Source organism: Setaria italica, chromosome VIII (assembly GCF_000263155.2).
Source record: "Setaria italica strain Yugu1 chromosome VIII, Setaria_italica_v2.0, whole genome shotgun sequence".
Taxonomy (NCBI): domain Eukaryota; kingdom Viridiplantae; phylum Streptophyta; class Magnoliopsida; order Poales; family Poaceae; genus Setaria; species Setaria italica.
The window spans coordinates 39645004-39662280 of NC_028457.1; the positions used below are offsets into that span (position 1 = coordinate 39645004).

The 17277-nt window shown below is 47.3% G+C and overlaps 2 protein-coding genes and 1 long non-coding RNA gene across 3 annotated transcripts; 2 read left to right on the forward strand and 1 right to left on the reverse strand.

Annotated features, from left to right (window-relative positions):
* Positions 1–3076: 3076 nt before the first annotated feature.
* LOC101782924 lies at positions 3077–8469 on the forward strand. Its single transcript, XM_022829449.1, has 3 exons — positions 3077–3997; positions 7958–8072; positions 8180–8469. Exons 1-3 carry the CDS (start codon positions 3542–3544, stop codon positions 8224–8226), a joined length of 618 nt encoding a protein of 205 aa, XP_022685184.1. The 5' UTR covers positions 3077–3541; the 3' UTR covers positions 8227–8469.
* Positions 8470–10097: 1628 nt separating this feature from the next.
* LOC111258254 lies at positions 10098–11024 on the reverse strand. The gene is made up of 2 exons (XR_002678903.1): positions 10729–11024; positions 10098–10561 (listed from the first exon to the last, which is right to left on the reverse strand). It is a non-coding gene; the product is annotated as an uncharacterized LOC111258254 (long non-coding RNA).
* A 2968-nt stretch (positions 11025–13992) lies between these two features.
* LOC101783603 (disease resistance protein RPM1) lies at positions 13993–16902 on the forward strand. The gene has a single exon (XM_004979967.2). The coding sequence runs from the start codon at positions 13993–13995 to the stop codon at positions 16900–16902; it is 2910 nt and encodes a 969-aa protein (XP_004980024.1).
* The last annotated feature ends 375 nt before the right edge of the window (positions 16903–17277 follow it).

A 17277-nucleotide genomic window follows, 5' to 3' on the forward strand; every position in this document is an offset into this window, starting at 1 on the left:
GGCTTTATAGATTCGTCTCGCCGTTTAGCCCTCCACTTATGTAATGGGTTTTGTAAATAGTCTACATTTAATACTCCTAATTAGTATCTAAACATTTGATGAGACACGTGCTAAAAATAACCAAAGGGAACCAAACGCCTAGTAAAGAAGATTATAAAGGACTACGCCAATTCTGCAGCAACCTCATAGCAGAGTGCAGCCAAGTGAGTAGTCATTACCAATTCTGTTAACTTGTGCAAGAGATGTATACTAAAAAAGATTATAAAGGACTTCGCCAAATCTGCATCAACCCCAAAGCAGAGTGCAGCCTAGTGAGTAGTCATTACCAATTTCCCCTGTATTTGTATACATGTGCTCTGTTAACTTGTGCAAGAGATGAATAGCATCAGCCATCTCTTATTTCATTTTTCTCCACTAGTTATTTGTATCCTATATAAGATTTCTGAACAGAAACTGTCATATGTAATATAAGTTTCTTCTATTGGAGTTTCTTTTTTGAACGAACAACTGTCAAATGTCGTTGAGTATCCACTTGGTATGCTCTGTATCCCACTATGTTTGGAATTGCTAGAGTGATGTCAATGAGAGATGTGAATGAGTATCCAAAGTCCAAAGGATGTCAATGAGAGATGTGATGGTGGCACTGAAAAAAAGGTTATAAAGCATTATGCCGAACCGGCATCAGCCACAATGCAGAGTGCCGCCCAATGTTCAGATGTGCTCGCTCAAGTTATACATCTGCTGTGTTCACTTCTGCAAAGTAGAACAGCACCAGCTATCTTGTACTTCATATTTCTTCACTAGTTATTTGCTCAAATGGTGAAATGGAGTTCACTTCGTATCCTCTGTCTTTCCCTATTGAGTATTGTCAGTATGAATAACGAGTAATGTCAGAGAGCGCACCTGCCACTGAATAACTGAGAATATTGTTTGCCCTAGCCCTTGTTCTCTTCCTACAAAACTCCCAACTTTGGCACTATGCAAAAAGAAGATTCCCCATCACATCAAACTTGCGGTACATGCATGGAGTACTAAATGTAGACGAAATCAAAAACTAATTGCACAGTTTTATTGTACTTTGCGAGACGAATCTTTTGAGCCTAATTAGTCAATATTTGGACAATAATTCACAAATACAAACGAAACGCTACAGTGTTGCTACAGTAATTTGGCACCTCCCAAATTCGCAAAGTAAACAAGGGCCTAGACTTGAATCGGGTCCAAGCTCCACGATTCTGACCGGGGCGGCGGCGGCGGCGGACAGAAACGAGCCGGAAGTGCCGACCAAGACCAAGCAGGGGCCCATATTTGGATCGCGATCCAATTTAGTAGGTATTTGTAAAATAAAGGGGTCTCTATGAAAATATTCGATCCAAACTAGGGAGGTATATGTAAAATACGGGAACCAAATTGAGAATAAGTGGATCGCGAACCGGGGACTCTTCTGCACTGCAGAGCATTCGGGGGCGGTGGACTTGGCATCCGGCGCCGCCACGCCGCCGGCCACCGCTGACCTTGCCGCCGTGCGTACCGCGCTCCCATCCATCGATACAATGCCAGCATGCCGAGTCCTCGATCCGCTCGCTCGGCTCCGGCCACCATCCTCTGACTAGGATCGCTCATTGCACTTGCAAGGTACCCTCCAGCCCCTTACTCTCCCTCCCATGAATGCCGTCGTCTCTCTCGCCGGTTTGTATGTGCGCTGATGACTGCTGCCGGCATCAGGCGGCACTCCAGGTGCTCGATGCTTTGCCCACAGGGCACACTGAGTCCGGTTCTGACCAATCCTAGAATGAAGAAGGGGGAGACAGAGACCCTACCTGGGGCTTACCTGTCACCCTAACCACCGCCAGCCCTCCATCGATGCCGCACGGGTAGCAAGGGCAAGCCGCTGGCTCGCTAGGATCTCGGCGGTCAGTCGCTGTGGGGGTCCAAGGGCACCGTCGCAAGGCCGTTCGACGGCGCCGCACTCACCCTCGGGTGAGCGCGTGCGCCGGCGAAGGGCCCTGCGGCGGCGCCACCATCCTCTCCGGCCACCATGGCCAACCCGGTCGCAAGAACGGCCACCATCTCTGTCTCACTGAATCTCGTTGCTACGGGGCTCGAACGGAGAGAGGCAGAGGGGAAAGAAAAAGAAAGGGAATAAAGAGGAGATCCCCACCGGCATCGCACCCTCGCCGTCACCAGCGGCCGCCGCCGCCTGCCAAGGGCCTCGCTGCCGCAGATTGCAGCGTTCAGAGAAAAAGCAGGGGAGAAATGGGGAGGAGGCCGGCGCCCGGCTTTGTGCGGGCGAAATCACCGGCCAGCCGTCCGATCCATCGGACGGCCAGGATCGCGCCGCGGGGTGAAGAAACCCTAGGGGACGCACCAAGATGGGCTAGCCTGTGGCGGCCTACGGCGCAAGGCGGACTGGATAGATGGGCCGGCCTGCGATGGCCTGCCACATGGGCGCCGCGCGCAAGCGCAGCTGCTGGGCGCGCGAGAGCGGGCGCAGCGCCCTGCCTGGGCCGCGAGGACCTCGTCCAGGCAAGATGGGCCGCACAGGTGGCGACAGAAAGCCACGGGCCGCGCGAAAGCGAGCGCGCAGAGTCATGCTGGGCCGCGATGCATGCGTGCGCAAGAATTGGCCCTCGGGTCAAAAGAACAGCAGACTTTTTTTTGTTTTAGTTCATTATTTTCAGAAGTGTATTTTGAAGTTTTTTAGCCTAATTTTATTTAGTTTTCATCTCTATCCAATTTGAACCAACGATATAATTGTTTAAAGAGTAGATGAGTACAGTAATACTCTACTTCTGAATAATATTATTTTTCATGAAATTATTCATTTTTCCGCTGCAAAGTTAAGTTTATTATCTTCTAGTTAAATTCAAACCAACGGGAGAATTATTATCTTCTCCCGTTAAATTCAAATCTTCTAGTTAAATTCAAACCAAATTTAAGTTTATTATCTTCTAGTTAAATTAATCATGAAGAGTAGTTGAGTTTTTCAGAAAATTTAGTATTATTATTTTCTGACCAAAGTTGATGATAGCAATATTATAATTTTTATTCATGAGTTTTTTATGCATTAGTTCTATTTCTGCCCAACGGTCATATAGAATTATTATAGAAGATCATTATATGTTTTAATTTTGACCAATGTTAAATTAAAGCACGCAAGATTTATTTTATAATATTCTCACACATTCTGAATTTTATTTTCAGGAGCAAATGCTTTAACTTATATCTCATCCATCAGGCCCCTCGGTGGACGAAATTGCAGCTCATGGAGAGAGATGGCGCTTGCGTTGTCCGAGATAGACTCCTGCACTGACGACTCCGTGCCCCGTTGCACCACCTAAGCCTGTCAGGGGAGAGAGTGAGAGTGCTGATGATTTCACTATTCAACAGAATAATCACGCTCCACTTGTTTCAGTTTATCAGCTTGAGAAGGCAAAAAGGGACAAGTCGAACAGAAAATGCATGATGGTGATCTAGTTATCCATAGTGGAAACCATTAGGGGAGCAATCCCAGAGTGCAGCTCTGCCACTTGAGTATCTCATGAGAGTGGAGGGTCAGTTTACTGGTTCTTCAAAGGCTTACGTAAATACTCTGATAAAGAGGTTAGTGTCTGAGAAGTATACTGGTGGAGAAGTTAGAGAGCACATTCTGAGGCTGACTAACATAGCAGCCAAGTTGAAGCCCATGGAGATGGCACTTCCAGAGGCCTTCGTAGTCCATGTGATTTTTGCATCATGTCCCAAAGAGTTTGAGACATTTACTGTGAATTATAATTCACAGCTAGAGTACTGGGGCATTGAGAAGCTCATTGCTATGTGCGTCCAGGAAGAGGATAGGATCAAGGCTGCATGTGGTGATTCTATCAATCACGTGAAGCAGGGCAAAAAAAGGAGTTTCTACACCAAGAAGTCCAAACCACCAGTGAAACCTCACTGGGATAGCTCCTCCTCTTCTAGGTCACATGGAAAGGCTCCAATGGATGATAACCATGATCACTGTGGCGGAACCGCCTAAATTAACTTGGCTAAAGCACACTTAAGTCGCCTAAACGCGATCATGTACTTTAAACAAGTCAACTTGGTCGTCCGTCGGATTTCCTCCGATAAAACCACGTAACGCAGGATCGAGAAAGCAAAACTCACACGATGGTGAGTGGTTACAGAGATTACAACAGTCCATCCAGATTAAACAAAGTGCATCGATTTATTACAACATAAAGTTCAGAAATTCAAACATAGTTTGTAGAGTGTTCAAGCAGCGGAAATAAAACGAACGGAAACTAAACGTCGATGCACGATATCATGAAGAAGCCGATCATGACATCACTGACCCCTGTCCTCGCCGTCCGAGGAGGGATCCCACTCGACCGTCCAACCCGGAGGGAGCTGGGTAGACCAAGCAGAACTAGCAGCGAACTCAGGAACATCATCCTCACCTGAAAAGAGGTGCCACAACAAGGCTGAGCAACTATGCTCAACAAGACTTAACCGACCTGTGGTACTAATCCACTAACACCTAGACATGCAAGCTTTTTGGCTCTGGGTTTTGTTTTGCCAAAAGCGACTAGTGTAGGTCCTTACTTTCAACATTTTAGCCACCAGTTCTACTGTTGTTCATCATTCTAAGTTAGCAGCTATACTAAACAAGCATAGTTTTCCAAGCAATTAATAACAAGTAACAATATTATATCATCATCATCTTTCATTCTTACTCAGTGTAGCATAGCGATCAAGTAGTCCCACACTGTGAGAGGCAGACGAATCGATTCGAATTTATTAACCATGCATGGCGAACCTAATCCCACGACATCCGCGCACCACGAAGGGTCGCTTCACTTGTCAGCCGTCCCCATCGATCCCTAGGTACGTGTCAGGTCCAAACTTCCTTTGGCATGCAATGCTCCACAGTCCCGGTCTCTACCGTACTATGACCGCCATTGCACCCACATGATGCACCATGGGAACGACGTTCCAAGGACAGCAGGGGTATAAGCCACGTCCCAGTTCAATCAGGTACTAGGCTTCCCCATCCCATACTAGGTATGAGATTAGTACTTTCAAACACTTGATCACGAACACCATCACCTTTCGACCTTAGTCCAATTTCAAGTAGACAGACGGGGCAAACCACCGAGTACCAACATAAGCCCAGCCCCGTCCATCATCCTTATAGTTGCAACGAAAAGAAAATCATTCAACTCCTATAACTCGCGAGTGACAGGAAATCACTCGACTTTTACCGAGTCCTATTTAGCATTGCAACTACTCGACTTCTTATACTAGTGTTCAGATCAAGGGGCACTATATTCATGCATCTATGGTTTCAATCAATTCCTATAAACGTAAATGCATAATCAAAACAACCAATATATTGCAAGTATTTAAACATAGGAATTTATGATCCGGGGCTTGCCTTCACACTCGGAGTTAGCGAACTGGTCCTCGGCTTGCTCTAGCACGGGCTCGACTTCGGCGTGGTGTAGATCCGCTACAACTTCCTCTTCGGGCGTCGGGTGCAGCTCGTATGTACCGTCGGCGATGTTAACTTCTACATGAAATGCAGGTGCAAAAGATTCAATCATGCAAAACCAAGAGTCTGAAAGGCATTTCATATATTATTCCTTTTTATCTTTCTCTAAAAAGGAAAGAGGTTTTCATTAACTTTCAAACCAAGTCTCATAATTTTCCTGTGAACTACACCTCATTCCTGAATTATTCCAAGTGGTTTCATATTTTTATCATCTCTGGATTTATCATTATGCAAAAAGAAAAATCTACCCGTAGATTTCAATTAATAAACTAAAACAGTAACTTAAATGTCTAAGCTAGGCTCTAAACCATTTTTCTAAGCTTTTATTCTCTGAAACAAACACTTGAGAGTTGGATTTACCTTTTTAGCATTTTTCTGTGATTTGCTATGATTTAAACTAGCTTAAACAAGGATTAAATCATATAACATTAATTCTAACAGAGACATGTGTAAACTTATTTTTATATGAAACTACACAGAATATTGAGTCTAACAAAATTTATCTTGCATTTTTAGCATTTTTCTACACTTTTCTATGCCTTTTTAAACTTTCAGCCTTTTTAGATCTAGGAAAAAAAAGAAAACCGAGGCAATCTTCAAATCTAGCCCTCCAGTCTATGGGTTAAATGCGTAGGGGCCCCTGGATCTTGCGCCTACACCCCTGGACAAAAACCCACCTCAAACATAAATCCCACGATTTTCCCCATAACCCCCTGACTTTCTTTTCCACTCGCAACTAGACCCCTGGCCTTCTTCTTCCTCTGGAACAGAACGCACAGCACAGCAAAATAGACAGGCTTGGCCGGCGTTCGGGATTGGGCCAGCGGCGGTAGGGGGAGGGCAGCGGGGCAGCTTGGGGGCGAGGAGGGGCTGCGCAGCAGGGCCAACGGCTCCCAGAAGCAGGTCCAGAGACGCGGATCGGGGCGGCGCAGAAGGGGCTCCGCGGGCGGCGAGGAACGCCGTCGACATGAGCGGGAACGAGCGCGGAAAGTTGACCCCAGAGGAAATCGAGCGCGAGCATGATGATCAGTGTCTTACCGCGGTTCCGTTTGAGTGGTTGGTTGACGACGAGGATGACTGGAAGATGGTGTTCCGCGGTGAGGCAGTGGGGGTGGCGGGTGGAGTTCCTGGAGTTGGGGAAAGTGGGATTCCGGGCGATGGGGTGGATGGCAGGCGACGAGGAGTGTCCGAGGGTGTGGCTGAGGAAGTGGAGGAGCCTCAGGCGTGGGCTATTAGACAGAGGCGGAGGGAGCTGGCCAGATTTCGTCGGGGAACGGGAACCTCTCGAGCTGCCGGTTTGGGGCAAGAACTTTCTGTTGGAGGGCACGGGGGCTTGGAAAGGAGGCAGGAGACTTGAGGAGGGTGGTTTGGAGGATGGGGCGCTAGTACGCTGCTGCGGGGTGGACCGGCCACGGCGGGCACCATTGGCGGATAGGGGAGGCGACTTGGCGGGCGTGCTTGCAGGCGGGCGCCGCAGGCGAAGCAGGCATGCACGGGTGAACGGCTCCATCAGGGCGCTGCAGGCGAGGCCGAGGAGCTGTTGCGTCTTGTCTCGGGCGTACGTTGGCGAGCACGGCGGCGGTGGCGTGCCAGAGCGTCGCAGGGCGCGTGCGGATAGAGCAGCGGCAGGGGGGCAACTTGACGGGGCAGCGACGAGGAGCACGTGCCACGGGGCGGCCGGCGAGGGGAGCGCGGCGCACGCGTGCTCGGCGTGAGCTCTGGTGCGGGATTTGCAGGATCGGACGATAGGGCAATCTTCGAGCGCGATCTTCTCCAGATTTTTGAACTGCACAACCCCTACTCCTTTTACAAAAGTTGTAGGCCTAGGACCTAAGTTCAATTCTTGTAATTGTCTTGATTTCAAATTCGAAGCCGAATTGAAGATAAAACGCTTCAAAGTTTGGCAAAATCCGAAACTTTCAGACTTGAACACTTCAGCCATTTTTGACAGTGTTGACCATTTTAGCTGCGTTTGACCTCATTTTTGAAAACCTTTTGTGCAGATTTTGGCCTAAGCCCAAAAATCAAAGTTGTTAAGGACTCGTAGCACTAAAACTTTCATAAAAGGTTTGTCGTGAGCATACATTCGAAAATGTGAGAAAAAGGGCTCCAAAGTTCTGACTTTCTTTGATCTGCACCTTTCGGCCCAGATTTGTAATTCGATATTTTGACCCTTTTTCCGATCAGTTTCAAGCAAAATGCTAATTACAAAAGTTGTTAGAATTTGTGAGTTATACAACCCTTAGTTAGGCATATTTTTAAGTTCTTAAGACAAAAATTGAGTTATGGCTTAAACACATGTTTAGCTCGTGAGGGGCAAAAGGGGTCATTTTACTTGGGTGCAAGGCTGTTCATTGGTTCCATTAAGCTCTAATGACTTCACTTAAGCTCAAAGAAGGTAAATTTTGGCTCATTTGCTACAATCACCATCAGAAAGCAAGTCAGAAGAAGCAAGTAGATAAGCACACTTGCTTTTGGTGCCATCAGAAGGGATACTATCAAAAGGACTGTGTGATTTTTCTGAGGCATCTAGCTAAGAATGGTGAGGATCTTATTACATTTGTAGATGAATTCTTGTATTTAAGTTATGCAAAATCAACTCGGTGGATTGACTCAGGTGCAACTATTCATGTTGCAAATTCATTACAGGGATTCCATACGAGGAGGATCTTGCAAAGAGGAGAAAGAACCATTAGAGTTGCTAATGGTGTTGAAGCTGAAGTTGAAACCATAGGAGAACTCCCATTAGAATTACTTAATGGTTTTGTACTTCATCTTCAAGATGTTCTATTTGTACCCTCGTTGCGAAAAAACTTGATTAGCGTCTCTCGCTTAGATAGCGATGGATTTTCATGTCATTTTGGTGATGGACAATGTTAGATTCAATATAATAATGTGTGTTGGTCTTGTCTTCTAACAAGACAAGCTTTATTTGTTATCACCTTGTGACAGTGAAAATGTTGTAAGCATTGAGAATATGAGTGACTCCTCGTATAAGAATAAGCGAAAGAGAATTGAAAAAGCCTTATCGAAATTATGGCACTGTCATTTAGACCATATTTTGAGGGGAGAATAGAACGATTGATTAAAGAATCAATTCTTCTGCCGTTAGAATTTTTCGATTTAGAGCAATGCATTGATTGCATTAAAGGAAAATATGTCAAGAAAATTATGAAAGATGCCAAATGAAGCACAGAAATTTTAGAGATAATTCACACAGACATCTGTGGATCATTTCCTGTGACATCTTATGATTCATTCATAACATTCACATATGATTATTCATGTTATGGCTACATTTATCCAAATAAAGAATGCTCAAAGGCGTTGGATAAATTCAAGATATTTAAAGTTGAAGTTGAGAATTAACTTAATTTAAAGATTAAAGTAGTAAGATCCGACCGTGTGGGGGGGAGTACTACAATCGACATACCCCATATGGCTAAGTCCCTGGACCTTTTGCGAGGTTCCTGTAGGAAAATGGCATAGTTGCCCAGTATTCTACATCGGGCGAGCCTTAGCAGAACGGAGTAGCTGAGAGATGCAACTGTACCCTGATGGATATGGTGAGAAGCATGATGAGTTACTCCAGATTACCGATTAATTTGTGGATGGAGGCATTAAAAAGCACCATTCATATTCTTAATCGAGTTCCGAGTAAGTCGGTGTCTAGGACACTGTAAGAGTTGTGGACTGGAAGAGAACCCTCACTAAACTACATGCGCGTGTGAGGGTGCCCAACTGAGGCTAAAGTATTTAACCCAAGTCTTGGGAAACTATATCCAAAGACAATCATTTGCCATTTTATTGGCTACCCAGAAAAGTCAAAGGGTTTTCGTTTCTACTGTCCAGACAAACACACAAAATTTGTAGAAACAAGACACGCTGTCTATTTAGAGGACAAGATGGTTAGGGGGAGCAAGGTAGCCTTGAGGAGAAGTGGGTATATATGCCCAATCAAGAAATCGAGCGATGACCTTCACGTACTAACACACGAAACCTGAGAGATCTGCTTCGCTCAAGTATAGGTTATAGCCCTCTCGATCCGTGGCGTACCAGTCAATTTGACCTGCTAATTGACAAGGATAATCAAATCGTTAAATTCGAGAGCGAATCGCCTGGTATTCCGATTAGCTCTATAGAGTTGTGACGGTCGGGTAGCCGATACAGTAAAAGACAATCGTCTAGATCAGCCGATGTATGCGTAACTAATGCAGAGGAAACGATAAAACGTAACCTAAATAGTGCTACACAGACAACACCTGAAACAGATCTAATTGGCTATATAATAGTTGATCAATAGAAGAACAGGGTAAGGAGCCGATCTAAACTTATTTTAAGCTGGATAACTGTGATAAAAGCTAAAACAACAAAATTTAAATGAATAAACTTGCAGATCTAGCGAATATCGATAACTTGACGAATAAATCTAGATGAAACAACAGTGATGCGCCGGAAGTTAAAGCCTAGAAATTACTCGAAAACTCGTAACTTACAACTCGGTCGGAGATCAAGATGATGCAACCCTACTGACTTGAAAAAACTCGTGAAGAAAAGAGCTTTGGCGAAGTCGTCGACTTGAAAGTAAATTGCAAATAAAGTAGATTTGTTTTGATTATGCATGTACATTTTCTTTGAGACCTTGCAGGGCCTCTATTTATATCCTAAACTCATAACTCCTAGTCCTAGTTGATTATGGCAAAATACAAGACTTGACGCCAAAGAGATAAACTTTCTAAATACAACAACTCGTACAAGAATCGGAAACGAATCTGGTCTCCCTTAACCAATTCTACATCCATCTGCATGTAATGTGTTGCCAACCAAGACTCCTTTAACTTTTAAACGGCCGAACTTGAATCGGCCAAAACCTTTCTGCCCTCATCGGCTAGATCTCCACTGCCTCCATCGGCAGGACCCTTCTACTCTCATCGGCTAGATCTCTCTGCTCTCATCGGCTGGATTCTTCTGCCCTCATCAGCTGATTTCACTAGCCGTTGCTCCTTTACCATGTACTGGTGCCTCTACTTCCTTTTAACATCAGTTTTGACGCATGCAAAAAAAACGGTGTCAACACTCTTATCATGATCATGTCTTGTGCCATCTCCTCAAGCGGAGATGACGTAGAAGGTACGCATGCTCGCATCTGTCCCTAGACAAAGAAGCAATTGAAATGATGGAATTATTATCAGGCATACCCGGCATCATGTTGGCCGGAGAAGAAGGTGACTGTAGTGACACACAGCTGTCGACCACCATCCTGTTCTCCTTCAGTGCATCCAAGTTACATACCGCCGCCCGATTCATTGCCTTCATCATCGTATCTTCATCTGCTGCAGCAATAGCATCAACACAAGATACAACATTAGCGCGAAGACTACGACGCTTACCATCAATAGTAGTAATACATTGCAAAGTATAAGTTGAGGGTAAGTGTGTTCATCACACAAGAATGGGCTTGATATCTGCATATATATTCGGATGCTTAGCAAATAGGTCCTTTTGTAATGGCCATCACTTTAGGTATATATGCCATTCCACCACTTTATATATAGTGGTTGGGCATCTACAATACGGACCGAAGGCCATCCCTTCAGGAATATATGCTCTTCCACTTTAGATAATGGCAGGGAATCGGCTAATGAACAAAATTCCATAAGGGGAGTTCTTCAATCTCACGTTTTCCTAGTTCTGTACGTTGATAGCAATCAGCACCTAAAGTTGGTAGGTAGCATTCCTAGTACTAGTAAATTCTAATACAAGATACAAGGAAAAACTACATATCATTGTCAAGAAACATGTCATGTTGGAGTTGCTACATAGTACCTTATATTTCACCATGACATATTTTTAATTTAGTGGTACTACCCGGCTAGCAAAATCTAGAGTTCCTGAAGATCTATCAAGTCTTGTACTGATAAGTTGTAACTACATTACTACTAAAATTTGTTCATTGTTTTAATATGTTCTGCAGTTTACTAGTTATGTTACACATATATATGTCAAGTATATTTTCTCCACACAGTAAGTTTTGTGCAGGTTACTACTATGCTTTATTATTATTGGTAGTGACTCCACACTGTACTAGTTTATTTGTTATATATAGGGAGGATAATTAGCACATAAACTAGTCCATCAACCCGTGCTCCTAGGCCGAAATCCTAGGAGACATAAGTATTAGCTGTTCATTGGTAAATTTAGAACATACAACTATTCAAAATTATTTATCTTTGCTCTCTCTCTATCTCTCTTTATCTTTGTTCCCTCTCCCTCCCCATTTGCAATCTAGGAAAATTGTAAGCACTCCATCTTTATGAAAAACTACTACTACAAAGATAATTGTTTACAAGGGAAAATTGACCGTAGTGGTGCAGGCTGAGATTGCTGTTTACGCCATTGTACTAACTAAAAGTGCAATCTAGGATCTACAATCCTTTTTCTGATGAAATACAAAAGGAGAGTTAATAAGAATTAGAGTTTCAACGTAATTGTATGGATGAAAAAAATTGCAGCAACTAATAAAAAGTTAAAAGCCAAAATTTAGATTCATACCGACGACGCACAGGCTGCAACAAGAGCTGGTATAATTTAAGCAAAGGTTTCAGCTAAACATATATGATGATACACGAAGGTGCGATTCATAGGGCAACGGCGAAGGCAGAGCAGCAGCAGCGCAAGGACGGCAGCAGAGCCGAGCCGCCTCTAGCACTCGCGTGGAGAAAGAATACTGGATAAGGGCGTGGTGGACTAGCGTGGAGAAAGGATAATGATGCGTGAGACCGGAACAGATAAGCAAGTAATAAAAGAGAAAAAAAAAGAAGGGAGAAAGAAAAGTAGAGGAAGTGAAGGGAAAAAGAATAGAGAAATTATTAGTTTGATATATAATTAAATTCATTAGTCATTTTGTTTTAAAAATTCTAATTAATTCAAATTTATAAGCAAATGTCAAGCATTCAATTCATCTATTCAAACAATCCACATAGTCAACAACATATAGGACATTTGGTCTCTCACAGCCATCTGTAAAGATACATGAGAAGCTATTTTAGCAAACATTTTCCAAAATAGCTTCAACTCCACCAGAGAAGCTGCTCCACCAGAACAGCCATATCCGCAACCGTTTCAGCCACAGCCACAGTCCTGCTAAACGAGCCTTGATATACTTAGGGCCTGTTTGTTTCCACCCTCCTAAAACCTTAGCTCCTAAAAAGTGACTAAAAACTGCCTAAAGTGCCAAACACTCCTCCTAAAAAGTGACTAAAATCTTTTAGGAGCCTCAAAAATTTTAGTCCCCCCACCCCCTCCTAAAGCCTCCTAAAACCAGATCTGACTCCCACTACCCCTCATTTATTACCCTCTCTCTCCCGCCCGACTCCTGCCCGCTGCCGCCGCCGCCCATCTCCTGCCACCCGACTCCCGCCCGCCGCCGCCGCCCATCTCCTACCGCCCGACTCCCGCCTGCCGCCGCCGCCGCCCATCTCCTGCCAACCGCCGCCACCGCCCGCCGCCGCCGCCCATCTCCCGCCGCCGCCCAGCACCCTCAACACACCCACGCACACAGGCACGAGCCGGCAACGCATGGCTGGCCGTGGCCTTGGCCGGCGGCGGGGAATGGCAAGGCGCGGCCGGTGATGGGCGTAGGAGCACCGGGGCTTCACCACGACCCCGTTTTGGCTGCTTATTGGGGACGAGGAGGCCGGGGAGGTGGTGTTCGGCGGCGGCGGCCGAGCTTGGGCCGGCGACAATGGCGGCCGCAGGATCTGACATCCCCGGCGTCAGGAGCTACGGCGGCGGACAAGGAGTGGTCGAGGGGGGAGAGGAGGGGGTCAGGAAGCCGTGGGAGGCGGCGATTTGAAGATGGTGGAGCGGAGGTCGGGGATTTGGCCGGCGGACGGGCTCTGCTCAGCTCGGTGTTTCCTCGGCTGGAGGAGGAAGAAGAGATGAGTGAGAGAGAGAGAGAGAGAGAGAGGAACAGGGGTAGCGGGTTGGCCGGGATTCGAGGGGAGGGGATGGCGCCAGCGGGAGGAGGGGAGGGGCAGTCCGGGGCCGGTGGCGGGCGGGCCAAGCGCCAACAACAGGGGCATGCAGGGGCATGGGGAAGGGCATCTTGGGTATTTTACCACTTTATTATTGCCTTTAGTCACTTTTAGGAGGTGGAACCAAACATACTTTTAGGAGATGCCTAAAAACTGCCTAAAATCTTTTAGGAGCTAAAACTTTAGGAGGGTGGAAACAAAACAGGCCCTTAGAGAGGACGTTGAGATACATGGTATCAGATGGCTAAAATCTAAGCTGGGGCCTTGAAAGGTGCGGCACGATACCATTTTAGGCTATAAATACTTGACATAGCTACAATGCCAATCCGTAGTTAAGGTCATATAGTCCCTTTTGAGTAAATAAATCAATATCTATCACACAGTGCATGCGCATTAGCTTGCAACTCAATTAAGTTGTCGGCAGCTATGGAGGCAACGGCGCTGAGTTTGGCCAAGCTCACCCTCGATACGCTGCTGCCGGTGGCCAAGAACGCCCTGGCCGATGAAGCCGTACTCCTGCTCGGCGTCCACGAGGAGGTGTCCTTCATCACCAACGAGCTGGAGATGATGCAAGCCTTCCTGCGGGCGGCTGGCGCAGATCACCGGGCCAGCAACGAGGTCGCCAAGATATGGGTGAAGCAGGTCCGTGACCTGGCGTACGACGTTGAGGATTGCCTCCAGGAGTACCTTGCCCTCGACCTCGGCTCTGTGGGATGCGACATGCCGCCTTGTGCACGGTGGCTCAGGGCGTGTGCAGTACCGTCTCCCGGTCGGATGAGAACTCAGCACCAAATCGCCGTCCGGATAAAGCAAGTAAAAGGCAGGGTGGAAGAGATTAGCAAAAGAAACCTCCGCTACAGTATCGTCGTCCAGCCGGCCGGCCCTGCTGCCGTCCACGACATCACCATCGAGCACCAAGTTCTGGATGCCGAGAAATTTGCGGCCGGCATCGCCACCGAGGAGTCGGACCTCGTAGGGCGTGACCAGCATCGGGCGGAGCTGGTTGACCGCCTCGTGAGCTTGCCCAGCAGCGAGCCGCTCCAGGTGTTCGCTCTCTGGGGTAGTGGTGGCGTCGGCAAGACGGTGCTCGCCAGGGATGTGCTGAGAAGCCCGAAACTCAGGCAGGCATTCCAGCTCCGACCTTGGGTCACCGTGCCACACCCCTTCATCATGGCTGAGTTCATCTCGAGCTTGGCCAGCCAGCTAGAAATAATGGAGGAGTCGCGCTCACTGGTGTTCACCAAAGTCGTGCGCCACCTTCGTGACAGGAAGTACGCGATGGTTGTGGACGACGTGTTGACCATTGCCGAGTGGGAGAAGATGAAGCAGGCTTTCCCGGACAGCAGCACGGGGAGCTGTATCGTCGTGACAACGAGGGACGAGGTTGTCGCCAAGCACTGTTCGACGTCGTCCAGGCATGTGCGCAAGCTCGACTGTCTCTCACACACGGAGTCTTTCCAGCTCCTCTGCAAGAAGGTGCAACTACAGGAGGCCGGGCCATTGATGCCCATGGTGGATGCCATCCTCAAGAGATGCTGTGGGCTGCCTCTTGCGGTCGCCGCCGTTGGGAAGCTGCTGGCTACAATGAAGACGCCGGCGGAGTGGAAGAAGCTGCATGACCACCTCGGGTCAGAGCTGAAGGGCAACCCGCGCCTTGAAGAGATAACTAATGTCCTCACATCCAGCTATGAGGGGCTGCCGTATCACCTCAAGTCATGCTTCCTCTACCTCAGCATCTTTCCCAAGTATCGTGAGCTTCGCCAAACCCGGGTGTCATGGCGATGGATGGCCGAGGGGCTCGTGCCGGAGAGTAGTTCAGGCGGCATGGACCCCGAGGACAACGGGGAGAACTACTTCAACCAGCTTATCAGCAGGAGCATGATCCAACCAGCCACCACCTGGGTCAACCTCAACGACAGGATCAACACGGCCCAGGTTCATGACATGATGCGAGAGATCATCCTGGCTAAGGCCGCTGAGGAGAACCAGCTGTTCGTTCTCAACGCCCGCCTTCCGTCGAGGCTCCCACGGGAGAAGATCCGGCACTTGGTACTTACCAGCGACTGCCGCTGGCCGGCTGGCAGCGACGTTCTAGAGGGCATTAGCAACATGTGGCAAGTCCGGTCACTGACCGTTAATGGAGAGTGCCCACCGCGCCTAATTATTCCCTCCAAGATGAAGATGCTCCGAGTCCTCGACCTGGAGGACAGCATCAATGCCACGGATGAGCACCTCTCGGGTATCGGCGAGCTTCGCCAACTCAAGTATCTGGGGCTCAAAAAGACAGCCATCACCAAGCTACCGGAGTCGGTGGGAAGGCTCAAGTTCTTACAGTCACTGGACCTCCGAGGCACCAAGGTCACCACAATCCCACAAGGGGTTACGAAGCTTGAGAGGTTGCGGCACCTTATGGCCGGAAACGGCATGCTGCATGATGACGACAACACCATCAGCTCCTTGCCATCCAGGCCATCATGCTTCGCCTGGAGGGCAATCAGCAGCATTGATGCCAGAAAATTAGCCTCGACGACGACATTTTGGCCACAAGTAGTCGGGAGTACGGCCGTGACTATCGGGCAACACAGCGGTGTAAGGCTTCCTGATGGCTTTGGAAGGCTAAAAAGCATGCATAATCTTGGCACGGTGGATGTCGGGAAAGATGGCCACCGCATATTCAAGGAGATAAGCAAGTTGGCTGGCCTGTGGAGCCTTGAAATAACTGAGCTCACCAACAGAGATGGCCCCGAATTCTGCCACATGATCGATGAGCTCGTCAGTCTTAGAGACCTGGAAGTGCGCTCTAGGGCAGGCAGGAGCGGGTTACTTCATTGCCTAAGCATGATAGAATCGCCCCCGCTGAATCTGATCACTCTTCGCCTATGTGGTCATCTTGGCAGGCTTCCCTCGTGGATTGGGCACCTCCAATACGTCACCAAGATCAAGCTGTTGGCCACAGAGCTGGAGCAAGATGCGATTGAGATGCTCGGTGATCTCCCAAACCTGACTGGTCTACATCTGTGGAGGATGTCCTACATAGGGCAAGAACTGCGCCTTGGCACTGGAAAATTTGCCAAGCTCAAGCTCATTGACATCAACCGCCTGGAAGACCTGGTGTCATTGGTAATCGAAGGAGCATCGACGCCGCAGCTCGAATGGCTGTGGCTCAAACAGTGCTGTAGGTTGAGTGACGATGAGAACGGCGTTGTTGGCGTGCCACTCCTGCACCGATTGAGAGAACTTCAGATCATGTTCTGTGGTGACAAGCCCAAGCTTGTGGACCTGCTACAGAAACAGCTAGGAGACCACCAAAATCGCCCACTCTTTGAGTGTTTTTGATATGTAAAGAACTAGCAAGGTGCCCCGCGCTATTGCGCGGGTAGCTAGTTTTTTTTATATACTACATTTAGCTCGAATCTTACTTGAACTGAATTTATTCAAACAATCTTATTTTAATTCTTATTGCTTGGTCTACATCGTTTAGACCAAGTATCAACTTCTTTTATCAACATATTTTTTGTGGTGCAAATATATATTCATGATGAAAGGGATTTTTTTAGATTAAGAAAAAATATCCGGCCTCGATCATCCACAGGTGGATGTCTATAGCCAAAACATACCCCAACTTACATAACTCACAGCCCTAGGCTAACACCAATGCCATAAGCGTCAAAACACGAAAAGTTTCTAACTGAAGCAGCCAAACAGAGTTCG

Bases quoted from the DNA above. Each gene is read 5' to 3' on its own strand.
- LOC101783603 (XM_004979967.2), top strand. From the start codon at position 13,993: ATGGAGGCAACGGCGCTGAGTTTGGCCAAGCTCACCCTCGATACGCTG.
- LOC101782924 (XM_022829449.1), top strand. From the start codon at position 3,542: ATGAGAGTGGAGGGTCAGTTTACTGGTTCTTCAAAGGCTTACGTAAAT. The intron at 3,998-7,957 runs TGTGGCGGAACC...TGCTACAATCAC, and splicing joins TGGATGATAACCATGATCAC to CATCAGAAAGCAAGTCAGAA. The intron at 8,073-8,179 runs GTGAGGATCTTA...AATTCATTACAG, and splicing joins GAGGCATCTAGCTAAGAATG to GGATTCCATACGAGGAGGAT.